The 14,996-nt window shown below is 44.0% G+C and overlaps 3 protein-coding genes across 3 annotated transcripts; 1 reads left to right on the forward strand and 2 right to left on the reverse strand.

Moving 5' to 3' along the window:
* Positions 1-835: 835 nt before the first annotated feature.
* Positions 836-4,253, forward strand: ube2al (ubiquitin conjugating enzyme E2 A, like). Its single transcript, XM_083682548.1, has 6 exons — positions 836-1,010; positions 1,634-1,714; positions 1,905-1,930; positions 2,157-2,246; positions 2,963-3,051; positions 3,390-4,253. Exons 1-6 carry the CDS (start codon positions 967-969, stop codon positions 3,516-3,518), a joined length of 459 nt encoding a protein of 152 aa, XP_083538674.1. The 5' UTR covers positions 836-966; the 3' UTR covers positions 3,519-4,253.
* Positions 4,254-4,410: 157 nt separating this feature from the next.
* ing1 (inhibitor of growth family, member 1) lies at positions 4,411-8,399 on the reverse strand. The gene is made up of 4 exons (XM_083681448.1): positions 8,197-8,399; positions 7,731-7,911; positions 7,082-7,230; positions 4,411-6,213 (listed from the first exon to the last, which is right to left on the reverse strand). The coding sequence occupies exons 1-4, from the start codon at positions 8,320-8,322 to the stop codon at positions 5,578-5,580; spliced, it is 1,092 nt and encodes a 363-aa protein (XP_083537574.1). The 5' UTR covers positions 8,323-8,399; the 3' UTR covers positions 4,411-5,577.
* Positions 8,400-8,695: 296 nt separating this feature from the next.
* naxd (NAD(P)HX dehydratase) lies at positions 8,696-14,907 on the reverse strand. The gene is made up of 11 exons (XM_083681447.1): positions 13,610-14,907; positions 12,954-13,415; positions 12,510-12,657; positions 12,253-12,298; positions 11,977-12,065; positions 11,462-11,570; positions 10,300-10,350; positions 10,109-10,213; positions 9,869-9,989; positions 9,484-9,610; positions 8,696-9,222 (listed from the first exon to the last, which is right to left on the reverse strand). Exons 1-11 carry the CDS (start codon positions 14,115-14,117, stop codon positions 9,072-9,074), a joined length of 1,917 nt encoding a protein of 638 aa, XP_083537573.1. The 5' UTR covers positions 14,118-14,907; the 3' UTR covers positions 8,696-9,071.
* Positions 14,908-14,996: the final 89 nt, after the last annotated feature.

Consider the following 14,996-nt stretch of genomic DNA (forward strand, 5'->3'; position numbering starts at 1 on the left):
AGTCGAATTCTGGTATCGCAGACAAAGGTGAAATCACAAAGTTGGAGCATTTGGCGCTTTCTACTGTGTTGGGTGCAAGTGTTGTATTTTCAATGCATCTGCAAGTGCATTAAATGCATCTCTGCAATTACTACAATCATTTATTTTTCGTACATAGAATGTTATTCCATGTGATACGACCACCCAGGCGTCTGGTAATGGCAGGGGGGCGTAAAGTGAAAAGATACACGGCTGGCAAAGGCACGTGTGCCACCATGCGCTTTTTGGGGACTGTGCCAGACTAGTGGGGACTGGGGAAGTTTTAACAGCAGGTGAGATGTCAAGATGACTGAGAGGCAGACCGTAAGTGTGCCTATCTAGTTATTACAAGTGGGGATTGAAACGACAATCGTAATAAGTATACACCTCGATACAACCCCCTTTGTACTGCCCTACAACTCGATTTAAAGTGTACTATCCGCTTGTCACCTGTCGCCAGCCCAAGACTGACCTTGATCGCTGTACATTTTGTAACCTCACTACAAAATACAACGTCACTATAAACCCTCCTCCTGACAAATACAGCCTCGAAGAAAATATACAAATAGGGGGGGGGGGAGTGGGGGTTGGTAAGTATTGATACACTATTTTCATCACATTCAAGCCATAACTGTTATCCCCGTAATAAAGACGAACAAGTCATGTTGGACTGCAATCAAACTAAAATAAGCATGTCTTTTTAAATTGTATTTTATGTTTTTAAGAAGACTCATTATGTCCCCTATTTGCTGAAATGGTATCGCCTCCTATACCTAGGCTTACCAGCTGCTAGGGAAGTTAGAGCTAGCATTACGAGGCGAGGGGTGAGAAGGGGGAAGAATACTACTGTTGTAAACATCAGCCTGCTAGCTAGCGACATTAATCACCGGTACTGTATAGATCTCATTGTAGTTAGTAAAGCAGTACACTTTACATATTTAGTCAAGGATGTCTACTCCGGCAAGAAGGCGACTTATGAGAGATTTTAAACGGTGAGTTGGAATATTTTCAGGAATTATGTTATTGATATTTCTATGCTAGCCCTGTTAGCTGGCTAGCCAGCTAAGGTTACGCAGTTTGCTATCTAACGATGTCGCGTCAAATAGCCGTCTATTTACTCGTATTCGTGATGTGTCTATATCGACAGCATTGGAATTAATCTGTTCAGATCTAACACAGAGCAATCTGCGGCCGAGTAAACCCTAGTTAGCTAGCTAGCTAACGTTAGTACTGAGCGACCTAATTTCTGCTGCTAATTTAGCTCTCAGAGACTCATTCCAAAGAATATGGAATGGAGAGACTCAAGACAAGTAAACAACTCGCTTTTTAGAAGCCAGGGTCTATGGTGTAGCTAGCTATTGCGAGTTTGCCAATTGAATTGGGTTAGCTAGATTAAGAACACGTCACGCGATTACTGGTTGAGGCATGGTTTTGCGACATCTTTGGATTTTCTCACGGTTCGTAGATTCTGACTAGTTACACTGGTATTCCAAAAACCACAGTTAGCTAACTCAGAAGACTACCAAGCTAATGTGTTCATGTCTAACATGCCACATAGCTGGGTAGCAATCCATTTGACACGTGGAACTGAAGTTGTTTTTCTTGAATACCACAGGCTACAAGAAGATCCGCCGGCTGGCGTCAGCGGTGCCCCGTCCGAAAACAACATCATGGTCTGGAATGCAGTCATTTTCGGGTAAGATGGCGTAGCACAACCGGTGCGCTATGTACTTTCACTTTGGAATAGTGGACAATTTCGTGTGTTACGTTCTCTGCAAATATGACCAAGTAGTCTTTACATTTGGTATTTTAATACCGGGTATCATTTACTAATACATGACACTGTTGTTGAATATAACATAACACTATTTCTTTCCCTTTTATAGCCCAGAAGGGACACCTTTTGAAGATGGTGAGTGCATTCATTTCATGACAAATGTTAATAGTGAGGTAGAATTGACACTAGAAGCAGCCAGTAAGTGATCTACCTTGTCATAAGTACAGCAGGTTGCAACACCGATGTATGTGAACATTAATTTACAAGTATTACATGATAGTACGACGAGAATGCATATGTCTGGAGCCGTGGATCTTTATAATGCTGTTTTTTTTTCTACCCTATCTTTCCTATGGTCCAGGCACATTTAAGCTCACTGTTGAGTTCACAGAGGAATACCCCAACAAACCCCCCACAGTGCGATTTGTGTCAAAGATGTTTCATCCTAATGGTATGTTATCACCATTACTCTTCCACCCAACCTGAAGTTAGTAATAACAAATCAGATGATGATGATGATTGCCTGCTGGCCAGTGTGCCCTCGCCCTTCACAAGTATTTGGACAAACTCCAGAAAATTGGATTTGAGATCAAATGATGAATATGAGGCACAAGTACAGAATGTCACTTTCTATTAGGGGACATTTTCAGACACATCTGTTTTTACCAATACATAAAAGCACTGTTTGTATTTAGTCCTGCTGCTTGGAAAATTCATTAGTATTTGTGCAAATTAACTCATAGTATGCTCATTCAAGTAGTCCAAAGGTTAGTATTTGGTGCCATATCATGCAATGACTGCATCAACCATGCAATTCTATGAAATCTGTGGGTGCAGTTTGTTTTGTGTCCTGTCTTGATCTTTCTTTGCAAGTGAGCAGAGATGTTTCTGAACACTTCTAAATGAATTCTGATTCTGACATGATTATGAAAAACTTCATGAATAATGATCAGAGAGAAAGTTACTGAGGCTGCACCAAATTCTAAGTGTGTCTGTTTTTGATTGGTGCCAATGAAAGGTCATCATATTTTGGTGTAACTTCTATAACATACTCATCATGATTAGGCAGTTTTTAATCATGGCAGCCTTAGAATTTTAGGGCTAGGGTTATTTTAGCCTCACTGTCTAAATATTTATTGTGAGCACATTCCTCTTTTGTCTCTAAAGTGTATGCAGATGGCAGTATATGTCTGGACATTCTACAGAATCGCTGGAGTCCAACCTATGATGTATCATCCATTCTTACCTCTATCCAGGTAGGCTAAGTTAACATGATGTGTTCCAGAATACAGTATGCCATATCCCCTTATGCATTGTTCAATCCCGACCAACACTTGGTTTCCTTGCGAGTGAAACAGAGGCTATTTAAATGTTACAATGACCATTCATACTTAAGTGTCATGGTGCATACTTACATATGCACATGTCAGGGGTGGTTGGTGGCTCATTGTAATGCATAGAATGTAATGGGTAAATGGTTTACATGCATTGCAATGAGCTTGTCCTCCGATTTCTACCTCCCCTGGTACACGTGTTACTCTGTGCTCTAGACTATATGTGTCCTCCTGACGTCACCTCTCTGCTCCCTACCCAGTCCCTGCTAGACGAACCAAACCCCAACAGTCCGGCCAACAGTCAGGCCGCCCAGCTCTACCAGGAAAACAAGAGGGAGTATGAGAAGCGTGTGTCTGCCATAGTAGAACAGAGCTGGAGGGACAGTTGACCTCATACTTGACCCTGGCTGTGTCCTGCTCTTTCTCCAACGCTGAGCTGTGTGTGATGCAAGTTTTAGTGGAGTACATCTTAATTTTGGATTTTTTTTTTTTTTTTTTGTTTCCTCTTTGATTTTAAGCTTTTATGCACTTTACCTTTCCCCTCTGATATATAGAACCGCTTTTTTTTCTCCGATAACGCCTGGTGTGATTTTTTTTTTCTTCTATTCTCCCCTCCTGTTTTGGTCTATCAGGGGAAGTATGTGCTGAATCTTGCCTTTGCCACCCTTTTTGAGGACCGTTTTTGGACAGCAATGACATTGCCTCCTCCCCTCTCTCTCCCCCTTGCTGAAATAAATGAGTTGGATTGATATGTGTAATGTTTGGAAGATATATCTCAATTAATCATGCTAACCTGCTTGTAGGACCTTTTCGATGTTCTCTCCCGACCCTTAATATCATTAGCAACATTTTCCAAGCAGTGTCTCTGGGCTTTCTAGCTCATCACTCACCTTTCTTCGAAATCAGAACCAAACCCGACCCACATGCTTAACCTATGTTGTTGCTGTGTTGTGAGCTCTGTTACATGCATGACAGCGAGAGTGCATTTGTGTACTTGTTCTTTGTTCAATACTCTCATGTATATAGGAAAACATACATCTGGATTTATGTACAGATTTTGCACTGGTTGTCCACAATGTCATTTTTTTCAGCACTTGTAAATAAAAAAGGCAAAACTACCTTTACTATGAAAGCATCACTGTTTTTCTTGGCCCATGCTACCGAGTGGCTACTGTCAGAATGCTCCCAATGTAGCTTTAGTTAACTTCTGGCATGTTACACGTCTGTGAATCTACCCAAATACACATATAATGCTTCCAGACACGGTAGTGAAGCTGAGAACTTTAGATTTTTATTAGCAAGGAACTCACACAACATAAACTTAAACACAAGGACAGACAACACTAATCAACAGTAAACACATGGAGCACTAGTCTTCCCGTGTAGGAGATGACACCTGGTATAACACGTGAGGAGTTGTTGCTTCGCTATTTTTGAGTATGACAGTAATGACACAGGCAGGCAGTGTGCACAGAGGAGGGGGTGGAGTTATTGCCTGGACAGAACCCTCTGGTTCAAGAGTTTCATAACACACATGGCAGGACAATTAGCACTGTTATCAGATGTAACACCTTTCACTGACCCAGTTATGTTGGCTGCCTTACTGACTAGTTCCATTCCAACCTGCACAGCAGATTATCAAATGGTTGCATTTCATTGTCGTCTCTACATTGCGGTCAGCCAGACTGTGCAGTGCAGCAGATTGCCATTTCATATTGATGTGACATTTACATTTACTCTGGCGTGAGATCTGGTGCGCAGCTGCAATGTAGGCAATCTGAAACTCAAGCATTTTAGTATTTCCGAGTTCATCTCTACCTCCTTGCTACAGGTCACACACAGGCATTTTTGCCAAATAATGGGCTTTACATCATACACTCTGAACCACACTTCAGTATTATCAACTATCCAGAGTATTTTGCTGCTAAGCCAGCTCACAAAAGTATTGGCACAGGACACATCCACAATAAGGACAGACCACCAGACAGCATATACAAATCAAAAAATAATTCAATTAAAATTTGTAAGGCTCTTATGTGCAGTTCTGATTAACTGCATGTCTAGAATGACTTTAGTAACACAAACTTGGTTGAAATGTTTTATTTTATCATTTAAAGTGGTAACAGTATATGGCTGGTAAGGTTTCATGCATGATATGGCAGAGTCAATACAAACTGTGGCTACATGATGTCTACTCTAAACCAATGATCATGACGCAGGACGACAGTTTTACTGTACAGCTACTTATTTACAAAAATAACATTGTCAAAGATATTTCTTTTTTTTTAATTATTTTTTTTCCCTTTCCTTTTTTTTTTTTTTTAATTATTATTATTATTTTTTTTACAATTGTTCAGTCTCAAACAGCATTTATGGTAAATGAGAGTAGAAAAGTACAATAACAGCAGTAAGGTAAGAAACGGTGTCCATTGGGTGCAGGTATGGCAGCTACCTGTTGTAAGCCTTCTCCTTTTTCGCCCTCTCCAGGGCCTTGTCCATGGTCTTTTCATTCTCACCTCGACACTTGGGGCAGAACCATTTGCCCTTGGGCTTGTGATGAAGCCCGACACAGGAGAAGTGGAACCACTCTATGGGACACAAGTCGTTATCACAGCCGATCATCTCCCCGTAGGACACCTGCTCACACAGGCAGTACGTCGGCTCGTCTGGGTCGATGGGCAGATCCGGGGGCGACACCTCCCTCTCTGACTTGCCCTTTGACCTTTTCTTCTTCTTGGAGGAGGACGTTTTGGCCCTCTTTTCCCTGGATGCTCCCATGCCCGCCTCCTCGCTTTGATCCAAGCCACTATAGCTTTCCCGGTTCTCTCCGTTCTTTTGTCGCCGGGAGCGTTTTCCACCAGTCTTGTCCCCGCTACCAGAACTTGGCGTTACCTCTTCACGCCTCTTGTCGTGGTGGCCTGCTTTGCCTGGGGTGATTGTGACTGAAGCTGGTGACATCATTGATGCTGGGGTGGTTGGCAAGGAGGTGGCGGCGGGGACGTAGCTGTCTGGGTTCTCCTGGGAGGCGTGCAGGAGCTCCGAATGCCAGTCCACCTGTCTGGTACGGTTCTCCACCAGCTCCACCTAAAGAGAAAAGGAAATCACACAGCTGATCATTAAGATGCTACAGGATGGAATGCATGGAGCTAAAAAACCTCTCAATTCAAAACAATGGGCCATGTCCCAAAGTTCACATTACCACCTATTTAGTAGGCGTTTTCTGTATGCAAGATTAGTATGCACATTTATACTCAAAATGTCAGGTTGGCATACTAGATTCGCCTTTATGTGTCTGTGTGTGTGTGTGTGTGTGTGTGTGTGTGTGTGTAAAAGAGAGCATGCTGCTTGTGGTTTCAGCTCTCAAAGAGTTTCTTCAATGCAGAGCTTTATCTCCATATCTGAGGTGGTGGTGGCTCGGCCATGTTTGTGGAAGGCCTATCTGTTACACTGCCTGGGCAGAGAGGTGGCCCCGAACGCTGTACATTTATACTCAAAATTTCAGGTTGGCATACTAGATTAGCCTTTCGATGTAGTATGGCTTCCCTGCACACTATTCAGGAAGTCCTTTCCGATTTTAGTCCCACAATTCAACGGAGCCACAAAGGTAGGAGGGCATGTAGCGAAATGTAACCAATTACCGTGAACAAACATGGTTGAGCTACAGGTGACGATTTCTCAGTATGAATGGGGTGTAGTATGTATACTTTAAGTAATCAAGTAGGCAGAATGAACCTTTGGACATGCCCAATGTATGGTTTGATCTGTGGTGCCACAGTTTGGAGAGTGGGGGGGACAGATGTGGACATTTCCACCTACTTATGCAGGCGTGTGTTTCTCACGCTGACCCAGTCATTCATCTAACAGGAGCATTTAAGGAAGTTAAAATAGTGTTGCCAACTAAATATATGCAACGCATGTCTAATGCAATGATTTTCGAAGTCTCCATACACACCATCTGGCCAGCAATCTGGATCTTCTCATCGCCTAGCTCCTGGCTGCGGATGAGGACTCTCTGGATAGACAGCTGAAGCCTACGACGTAGGAGCGGGTCGGATTCCCGCCGGTAGCGTTCATATGCATCATCCAGCTCTTGTAGGACATCTGAGGACAAACAGAGGCAAGAGAGGGACGGTGTGAAATGTAGTGATAATAAGAATGTTTGTGCCTGACTGGAGGTATGAGAGGATGTGCTGCTGTAAACGTTTAAACTGATTAAATACTCCTTGAGAACATCTCATCAATACCTTGATGGGATTTGTACAATTTTAACCAGAAAACTAAAGACCTAGAGTATTATGTACAACATAAATGACATCATTAACTAGTATTTTAATCAACACTCAAGTCTTAGCTATCAGAGGCGGAAAGGTTCAAAATGTGTAGATTGTAGGCATAGTCATAACAGACAGTTTGAGGCAAAACATGTAGGCCTACAGTTTAAGATCCTATTTTCTATAGTTAGCCCCATCATGAGTGTGCAATACGACGATGCGAAGTGATGAGGTTACTTCGATGTTATGGTGGGAAGCATGCTCGTCCAGTCAGTGTTTACATTTATGCATAATGCACACATTTTACAGTGCGAGTAGGAGGCAAGTTACCTTGATATTTGGCGTCAATTTCCTTCATAAGAGACACGCTTCTCTGCAAGTCGAAAGGCAGTGATTCCACCAAGTCCAAATATTCTTCCACATAATTGGTTACGGCGTGGACCGGATCTCCATTAGCTGGGTTGAGCATTTTCTTCGGTTCCGTCACTGTCACAGTGCCAGACACGTCTGCCTAAAAACAATAGACATTTTGTTACACTCTAGCTAAAACAAGAACTGCAGCATTTAACATGCATTTCGCATAAACATCTAGTTCAGCTTGCTACTAGCACGCTAAAAAGAGAACTGACAAGTGCTCAATTCTAGTAGCATTAAGAACTGGACTGTAGTTAGCATAGCATTAGCAAGCTAACGCGTCGTTACAGTGACAAGTTAGGGCTAACACTTGGACTAAACACAGGATTAATGTTGCACAACAGAGCATCGAAAACACCGATTGATACCAATTCCCCAATACCTTTAAAACGGCAGTGTAATGTATTTTGTATTGTATTATGTCTAGTCTAGGATGAATCCTCCACAGTTCAGTCGCGTCCTCTACAGTTCTGCGGTGGCGTGGATAGGTTTTGGAAACAGTACGCATGCGCTATGCTCTGTTCTGATAAAGCCAACAACGCTGGGGAGATAGCGCCATCGCGTGGCCATGTATCACGGTGAGGAAAGTCATATGGGAACAAACAACAAAAGTTCGTGGTCTCCATATTTCATGCATATCATGTAAACTCAAAACTCCATAATCAGTTTCGTATTTGACCAATTTAATGGTTGACAAATAAAAACGGGACAAATAACCTTGCCACATTGTCACAATCGACACTGTGTTCATGTGAAATGCCTGTACAGGATTGTCATGACACCAGATGATCCTTCAATGAGTGTTGCTTAGGGAAACATGTTTCATCATGAGAACATTTATTTTTAATGTATGTGCTGTGCAAGGTATGAGATGTAAGTACTGTCAATGTCTGACAGCACAGTTTGGGGTTGGTGTGTGTGTGTGTGTGTGTGTGTGTTAATCTGGGCTTACTGGCTGCGTATATGAGGCACTTAGGGAAACAAAAATAAAAAAGAGGGAATATTGCATTGTGAATGTTTGTTTCGGTAGGTCCAGTATAACAACAGGCAGATGTGAAATGTCCTGTCTGTAGACACCAGTCTAATGTGCATCAAAAAGAGATCTCTTGCATGTATTACTTATTCAATAAGTGTTACCTTTTTCTATCTGAGGTAAAGACCGGCTACAGCTAAAGGATCTGAAAGGTGTTTATAGCGTACGTGTGTGTGTGTGTGTGTGTATGTGTGTGTGTGTAAGAGAGCATTCTGGTTGTGGTTTCAGCTCTCGAAGAGTTTCTTGAATGCAGAGCTGATCTCCTGGACCATATCTGAGGTGGTGGTGGCTCGGCCATGTTTGTGGAAGGCTTGTCTGTTACACTGCCTGGTCAGAGAGGTGGCCCCGAATGCTGCCACCACAGACGGGTTCACACTGGGGGTGAGAGGGGACGAGGGGAGAGAGAGAGGAGGCAGGAGTTGAGAGAGATAGTTGTGTAAAACAATACAATTAGGACACATTTTTTCTCACTTACATTACAATTGAATCCCCATCATAAAAAAAGGAGATATGCCTACTAGGCATCACAATGTCTTTATAGCAGTACATTATCATAACAGTAACCTTAAGATGACCATGGTAGCTTCTGGCTTATGTCTGTTATGTACAAGCACAATGTTGTGGACACGTCAGTACCTTCTGGGCATGTCTCCGGAGGAAGCCGAGGCGTAGGCCCAGTGTGCCATGACTCCCAGAGATCCAGAGAGGAGGTCCCCCTGCCCCCCACACCGTCGTCCGCTGCCCTCCTGGCTGCATGAGATCGCTGGGTACCAGAGACACACAACTGGATCAGAACTTGTAGGTGTGCAGAGGATAGCCAGTGTACTTTGTGTGCAATGCGGTGCAATTTAGTGTGTTGTTTATTATGATACTGTCTGCTTTCAGAGCCATGTACGTGTGACCAGAGGTGTGTATTTGTGAATTGTCATTGTTAATGCATGTTGAAGGGATGTGTGTTGGTTCTACCTGCATATCTACGTCTGAGTGTAGCTGTGTGTGTGTGAGTGCGTGTGACACTAACCTTTGTTACCGTCGGTGATGAGGTCCTCTTCTCCCTTGAGCACTATTGTGAGGTTGCCCATGGCCACACTGAGCTGCATGACACTCCTCTTATGGTCACTGCTGTCGAACGGCTCGTGGTGCTGAAAAAACAGAGACCGTACTGTGGGCTAAGGTGTGATTGGCTGAGCTGAGATTTGACCACAGACATGCCATTGGCTAGGCTGTGAGTTATGACAGTGTGATTGTTTCGCAGACTCACCATTGCTTCATACAGCCGGGTGAACTCCATGAAGTTAGGCGTGAGGACGCCCTTCTGGTACCCTTGGATAACTGATGGCTGCTTAGCAACCAGCCATAGCCCATCCTATTGGACAAACAGGCACATATCAAATTATTGAATGATTAGAATCTACTCCAACACCCCAAATCTGGTGAGAGTAAAGTACTTACAGCGTCGATGACTATCGGGATATCTCTTGCTTTAGACTTCTCTATCACTTCCTGAATGAAAAAAAGAAGCCTTTTATTGAAGTGCATGTCTGTGGTATTCATGAGTTATTCAATTGGTTGGTTAATCCTGTAACCTGAAAAATAGATGAAGCAGGATGGCCCAGTATTTAAAAACGTATCTTATCGGATTTCGGCAATCGGATTGGATTCAATCGTAGAATTGGGTATTTCAAAAGCGAAAAATTTGATTCTCATTATTCTGATAGGGATTCAGATTTGGTAATCCAATCTGACCTTTAATCAAGATTGAATGTTGTTTTCGAGTATTTCAAAACCCAAAAGGTAGTGATTAGGATAGTTCTGATGTCGAAAATCCCTGGAAGGTTGGATTCAGGGGGGATTTTGAAGGTGAAAGTCACTATAACCAATAGAATAAGGTGGAGACATTGGGGAAAAAATAAATACAGGTTGGTAACAGTTACAAGTGACATTTGTTTCACTACCTTTCTTCATGTAATTCACTCATAACCTTTTGGCTAAACAAACATAACATGTTTTTTTTTGTTGTAACATTACCTCGCCCAGTAGATGGCAAGATAGAGGCCTACACAGAGCACCGAAAATCCAGATTCTGTGATATTGAGTTATCTGGATCAGCAGTATCCTCTCGGATAATGTTTCGAAATACCAGCTCAAAATTAGCCAAATCGATCTGATCCTGGATAGTAAAATGGGATCCTTCTGATCCAGATTCAAAGTTTTGAAATACTAGGCCCAAACCACTGTACTTTTATGATAAACAGTCAAATATCCATCCGAACATTATGTCCTCTTTATAAACATCACACAGCATGGCAGATGTGGTCTCTCTTGGTGCTACATGCTGCACATCATTACAACCCAAGGGACTTTTTTATCCTGCTGTATCCTGTATATATGATGCATACGATGTGATATTACACATGAGGAGTGCAAATCCTGATTTCATATCCCTGCTTAATCTCCCCCTCCTGCAGGGATAAAGTGTCAGGACTAAGGCGAGATAAACGGTTTATGTGTGAGAGTGTGTGTGTGTGTGTGAATCTGTATCCATGTGTAGGAGTCCTAGGAGTAGCGTGTGAGTAAGTAACATGAGAGAGTCATTCACGTGTAATCCACTTGCCTTAGCGTGTTTCAGTAGCATGTCGTCTCTCCCTAGCCCTGGGCCCACCACCAGGCTGTGAAGCCTGGGCAGCCATTTCTCGATTTCCTCCACCGCGTTGGGTCTGTCCCTACATGGACACACAGCACTGTTAACATCCACATAGACTTTCGTTACATTGCACTTGGTTAACATCAACACAGACTTTACCATTAAAGATCGATGTATCACAATGTATGCGCAATCTTACTTTGAGATTTTGACTCAAATTTTCACGTAAACTATGCATTGATGTGAATGGGAGATTTGGACAAATATCAGATGGGGACTCATGTCAGGGAAGGCTGGTGGAGACGGGCTCATTGTAATGCATGGAATGGAATTAGGAATGGTATCAAACACACGTTTGATACCATTCCTCATTCCATTCCATGCATTACAATGAGGCCATCCCCTGATTTCTGCCTCCACCAGCCTCCCCTGTCTTATGTGTCCCAAATTAAGATTTGACACTGGCTGTCCCAGACAGAACTTACAGCACAGGATGGACAATAAGCTCAGGGCTGTAGGACTTGATTACAGTTGCAGCGTCTTTAGTGCAGAATACGTGAGACAGATCCGCCCCCTGGGAAGCCAGACAAGACAGGTGGTGCCACATATGAGACAGAAGTGGGCAATCAAAGGCTAGGCAGAATGGTATACCAGGGGAGGCTGGTGGAGGCAGAAATCGTCCTCCGATTTCTACCTCCACAAGTCACCCCTGTGGTACACGTCAGCCAGGTGACAAAGAAACTACAATGTGCTTGGCTCACCACTTTTAAAGCAGAGATGGCAGCAAAGTACGGAGCTCCAGTGTATCTTCATATGGCAATAAAGGGAGAGGGGGGTGGAAGGGATGGAATGAAAAAAGAAGAAAAAAGAGTGGTAAAACAGTCAATTTGAGAAGTTATTTAAAGAATTCAACAAGACAGAAAAAAATATTACCAGCAGGACCACAGAAGCTCATTTTAGAAAGAAAAACGGTTATATCATAACAAACAAAACGTGAAAGCGGCGTTGTGTGACTTACTCTTGACATCCCCCAATAATCCCTATCCGTCCATCTTGGCCCTTGTGCTTTTTGGACGACAATGGGGGGATTATGCTCTTTACCAGTGGAAGGATATCATCCATACCTCTGCGTGCTGTGGCACCAAGCGAGAAGGAGCGTTCAATGACTGAGGAAGAGGAGAGGAGGATGCAATTTAATACAATGTGACATCTAGGACAAGTATCATTAGCTCTACCACTTGTTTGGGTAAATGCAGTCTACCAACAAGAGGGCTAACAAAAGTGTGCTCCTGAAAACCGGAAGCTTTCCTGTGAAGCTAATATATTTGTGCATACTTCAGCCTTTCTATTAAAGCTTTAGTAAGATCAGACACTGCCTGACAGGGCAATATCACCGGCAATATCATCCTCTCTCCCAAATCTCCCCTCTGTCAGCCTCCGCGGACGATACAGAAGCTAATACCTAAAGACCGGGCGCCTGGGTGGGACAGCTGACTGTGTTGATTTAAACAGTCTGCCTGGGATGACTGGACTCTGGGGTGACTGGACCGGCCACGCATCAGCAGGCCAGAGGATGACGCATTAGGCTGCGTGGAGGACGCTGGGACGCAAGCAGGCGGGGTTTCCATAGAAGCAGTGGCCGTGGCGACGGGGCCGGCCGTGGCGATGCTAGAGAACATCTGCCCCAGCACCTGGAGCATGTGGAGCTCTCTGGAGTGTTCCACCTCTCGCCGGCGCTCCTCTGCCTGCAGACGCTGCTCCTCCATGTGGTAGAAGCTCACTTCGGCTTCTGCACTCTGTTCCAGGAAGCGCTCCATCAGCTTGTCCATGGGCAGGTTGGTGTGCCGTTTCTTGGGCCTCTTGGGTCTGCTTGAGGACGGGCAGATGGCCGACTGGCTGCTGTTGCTCTGTCTGACTGAGGTGCCTGCGGTGGAGGAGAGTGGATGGACATTGTGGAGGCTGATCTTTGCAGTGAAGGCATACACACAGTATCAACTCTTCAGTGATGCATTCTGTGAATGACCAATACTACGAAAAAGGCAAACATCTAATGACAATCTGTCTAGATAGATGGGTGCAAAATACACTGTAGCCTATGCCCGAATAGACCACACTTACCATTTCCCACTGTCACAGGAATGGGAATTGGGGGGTACTCCAGCTTCACTTGGGTTTCTGGGAAGGAAGAGCATTCACCAGTACTCTCTGGGTAAGCATCCTGTGGCGGGTCAGTGTCCTCTCCGTCCTCCTCCGTGCCATCCATCGCCTCATCCCCCACGGCTCCGCTGTCTATCAGCTCCTGAGGATCAATCGCTGGTCGACTACTCAGTATCCTCTCCATGGCATCGTAGAACTTGCAGATTTTGTGATACTGTCCATTGTTCCTCAGGTTGCCTTCCTTTGCCAGAAGGTATTGTCTTTTCAGGCTTTTGACCCTCACCCTGCACTGCTCTGGTGTTCTTTCGAATCCCATCTCTAACAACCTCCGTGCAACGTCGCGGTAGACAAAGCTGTTTCGGAAGTTTCCGTCCAATGCAGTCTGGATGTCCTGTTCGCCCCAAATCTTCAGTAAGGTTCTGGTCTCAACATCCGACCAAAGGAAGCCACGTGTTGTGTTCGCGAGCATTATTATTGGCTATGAACTAACGAGAAGATATCTCTAAAAGGAAGCTCAGAAAAAAGTTAGCTGACAGATGATGTCGTACCTGAGACACAAGGCTGATGAAGGCGACTGATGATGGCCACCTGCATCAAACCTAGACATGTAAGGTTTGGTTGCAAGAATGGCTACGTCGACCAGATAACCGAGCAATATTTCAAGGTTTCCAGTTTTGTCTGCTATACACCATGCACTTTCACACAATAGAGATTAATAAATGTGTGCCAGTATGCAAAGCTGCTTTGGTTCTGAAGTGCGCAGGAAAGCACGCGTCATGGACGAAATGTGCACTACATCATTGGGATTATATCCGTCGGTTGGGTCCTAAAGGCATGGGTTTATTTTGGTTTTTGGGACAGCACTCACTGTGGGAGCGAGGGGCACATGATTTTACAAAACCTCCAAATGATAAGAGAGAATATTAAGGTGCCATTGTGAACCGACATCCTGGTAGAAGTGCACTGTGATCAAATGTCCTATCTTGACCGTCTGATCAGAGTTAACAAGATTACACAGTATTTAGACTTTACCTTCCCCTTCAAGGCAGACCAATGTTACAGCAATCGAGAGGACAACTGTGATGAGGAAAAAGGCAACCATCCGAGTCCAATTTGTCATTGTGTCATGCCAGCTGTCATGTTAACTGCCCTTCGATAAATCACTGAAGTGTCACGCTGTGAACACAGTTCTTACCTAGACACGAACTGTGAGTTACTGTTGAAAAGAGGACACAGAGACCCTTTGCAGGAATCATGAGGGCCGCCGCTCAAAGACTACAGGAAGTCTCAAATTGGAATGGGATTGGCTGTTTAAACTCTTAAAGAAACATGCCCGAAAGTGTACTTT

Source organism: Argentina silus, assembly GCF_951799395.1.
Source record: "Argentina silus genome assembly, chromosome: 12".
In the NCBI taxonomy this organism is placed as follows: Eukaryota; Metazoa; Chordata; class Actinopteri; order Argentiniformes; family Argentinidae; genus Argentina; species Argentina silus.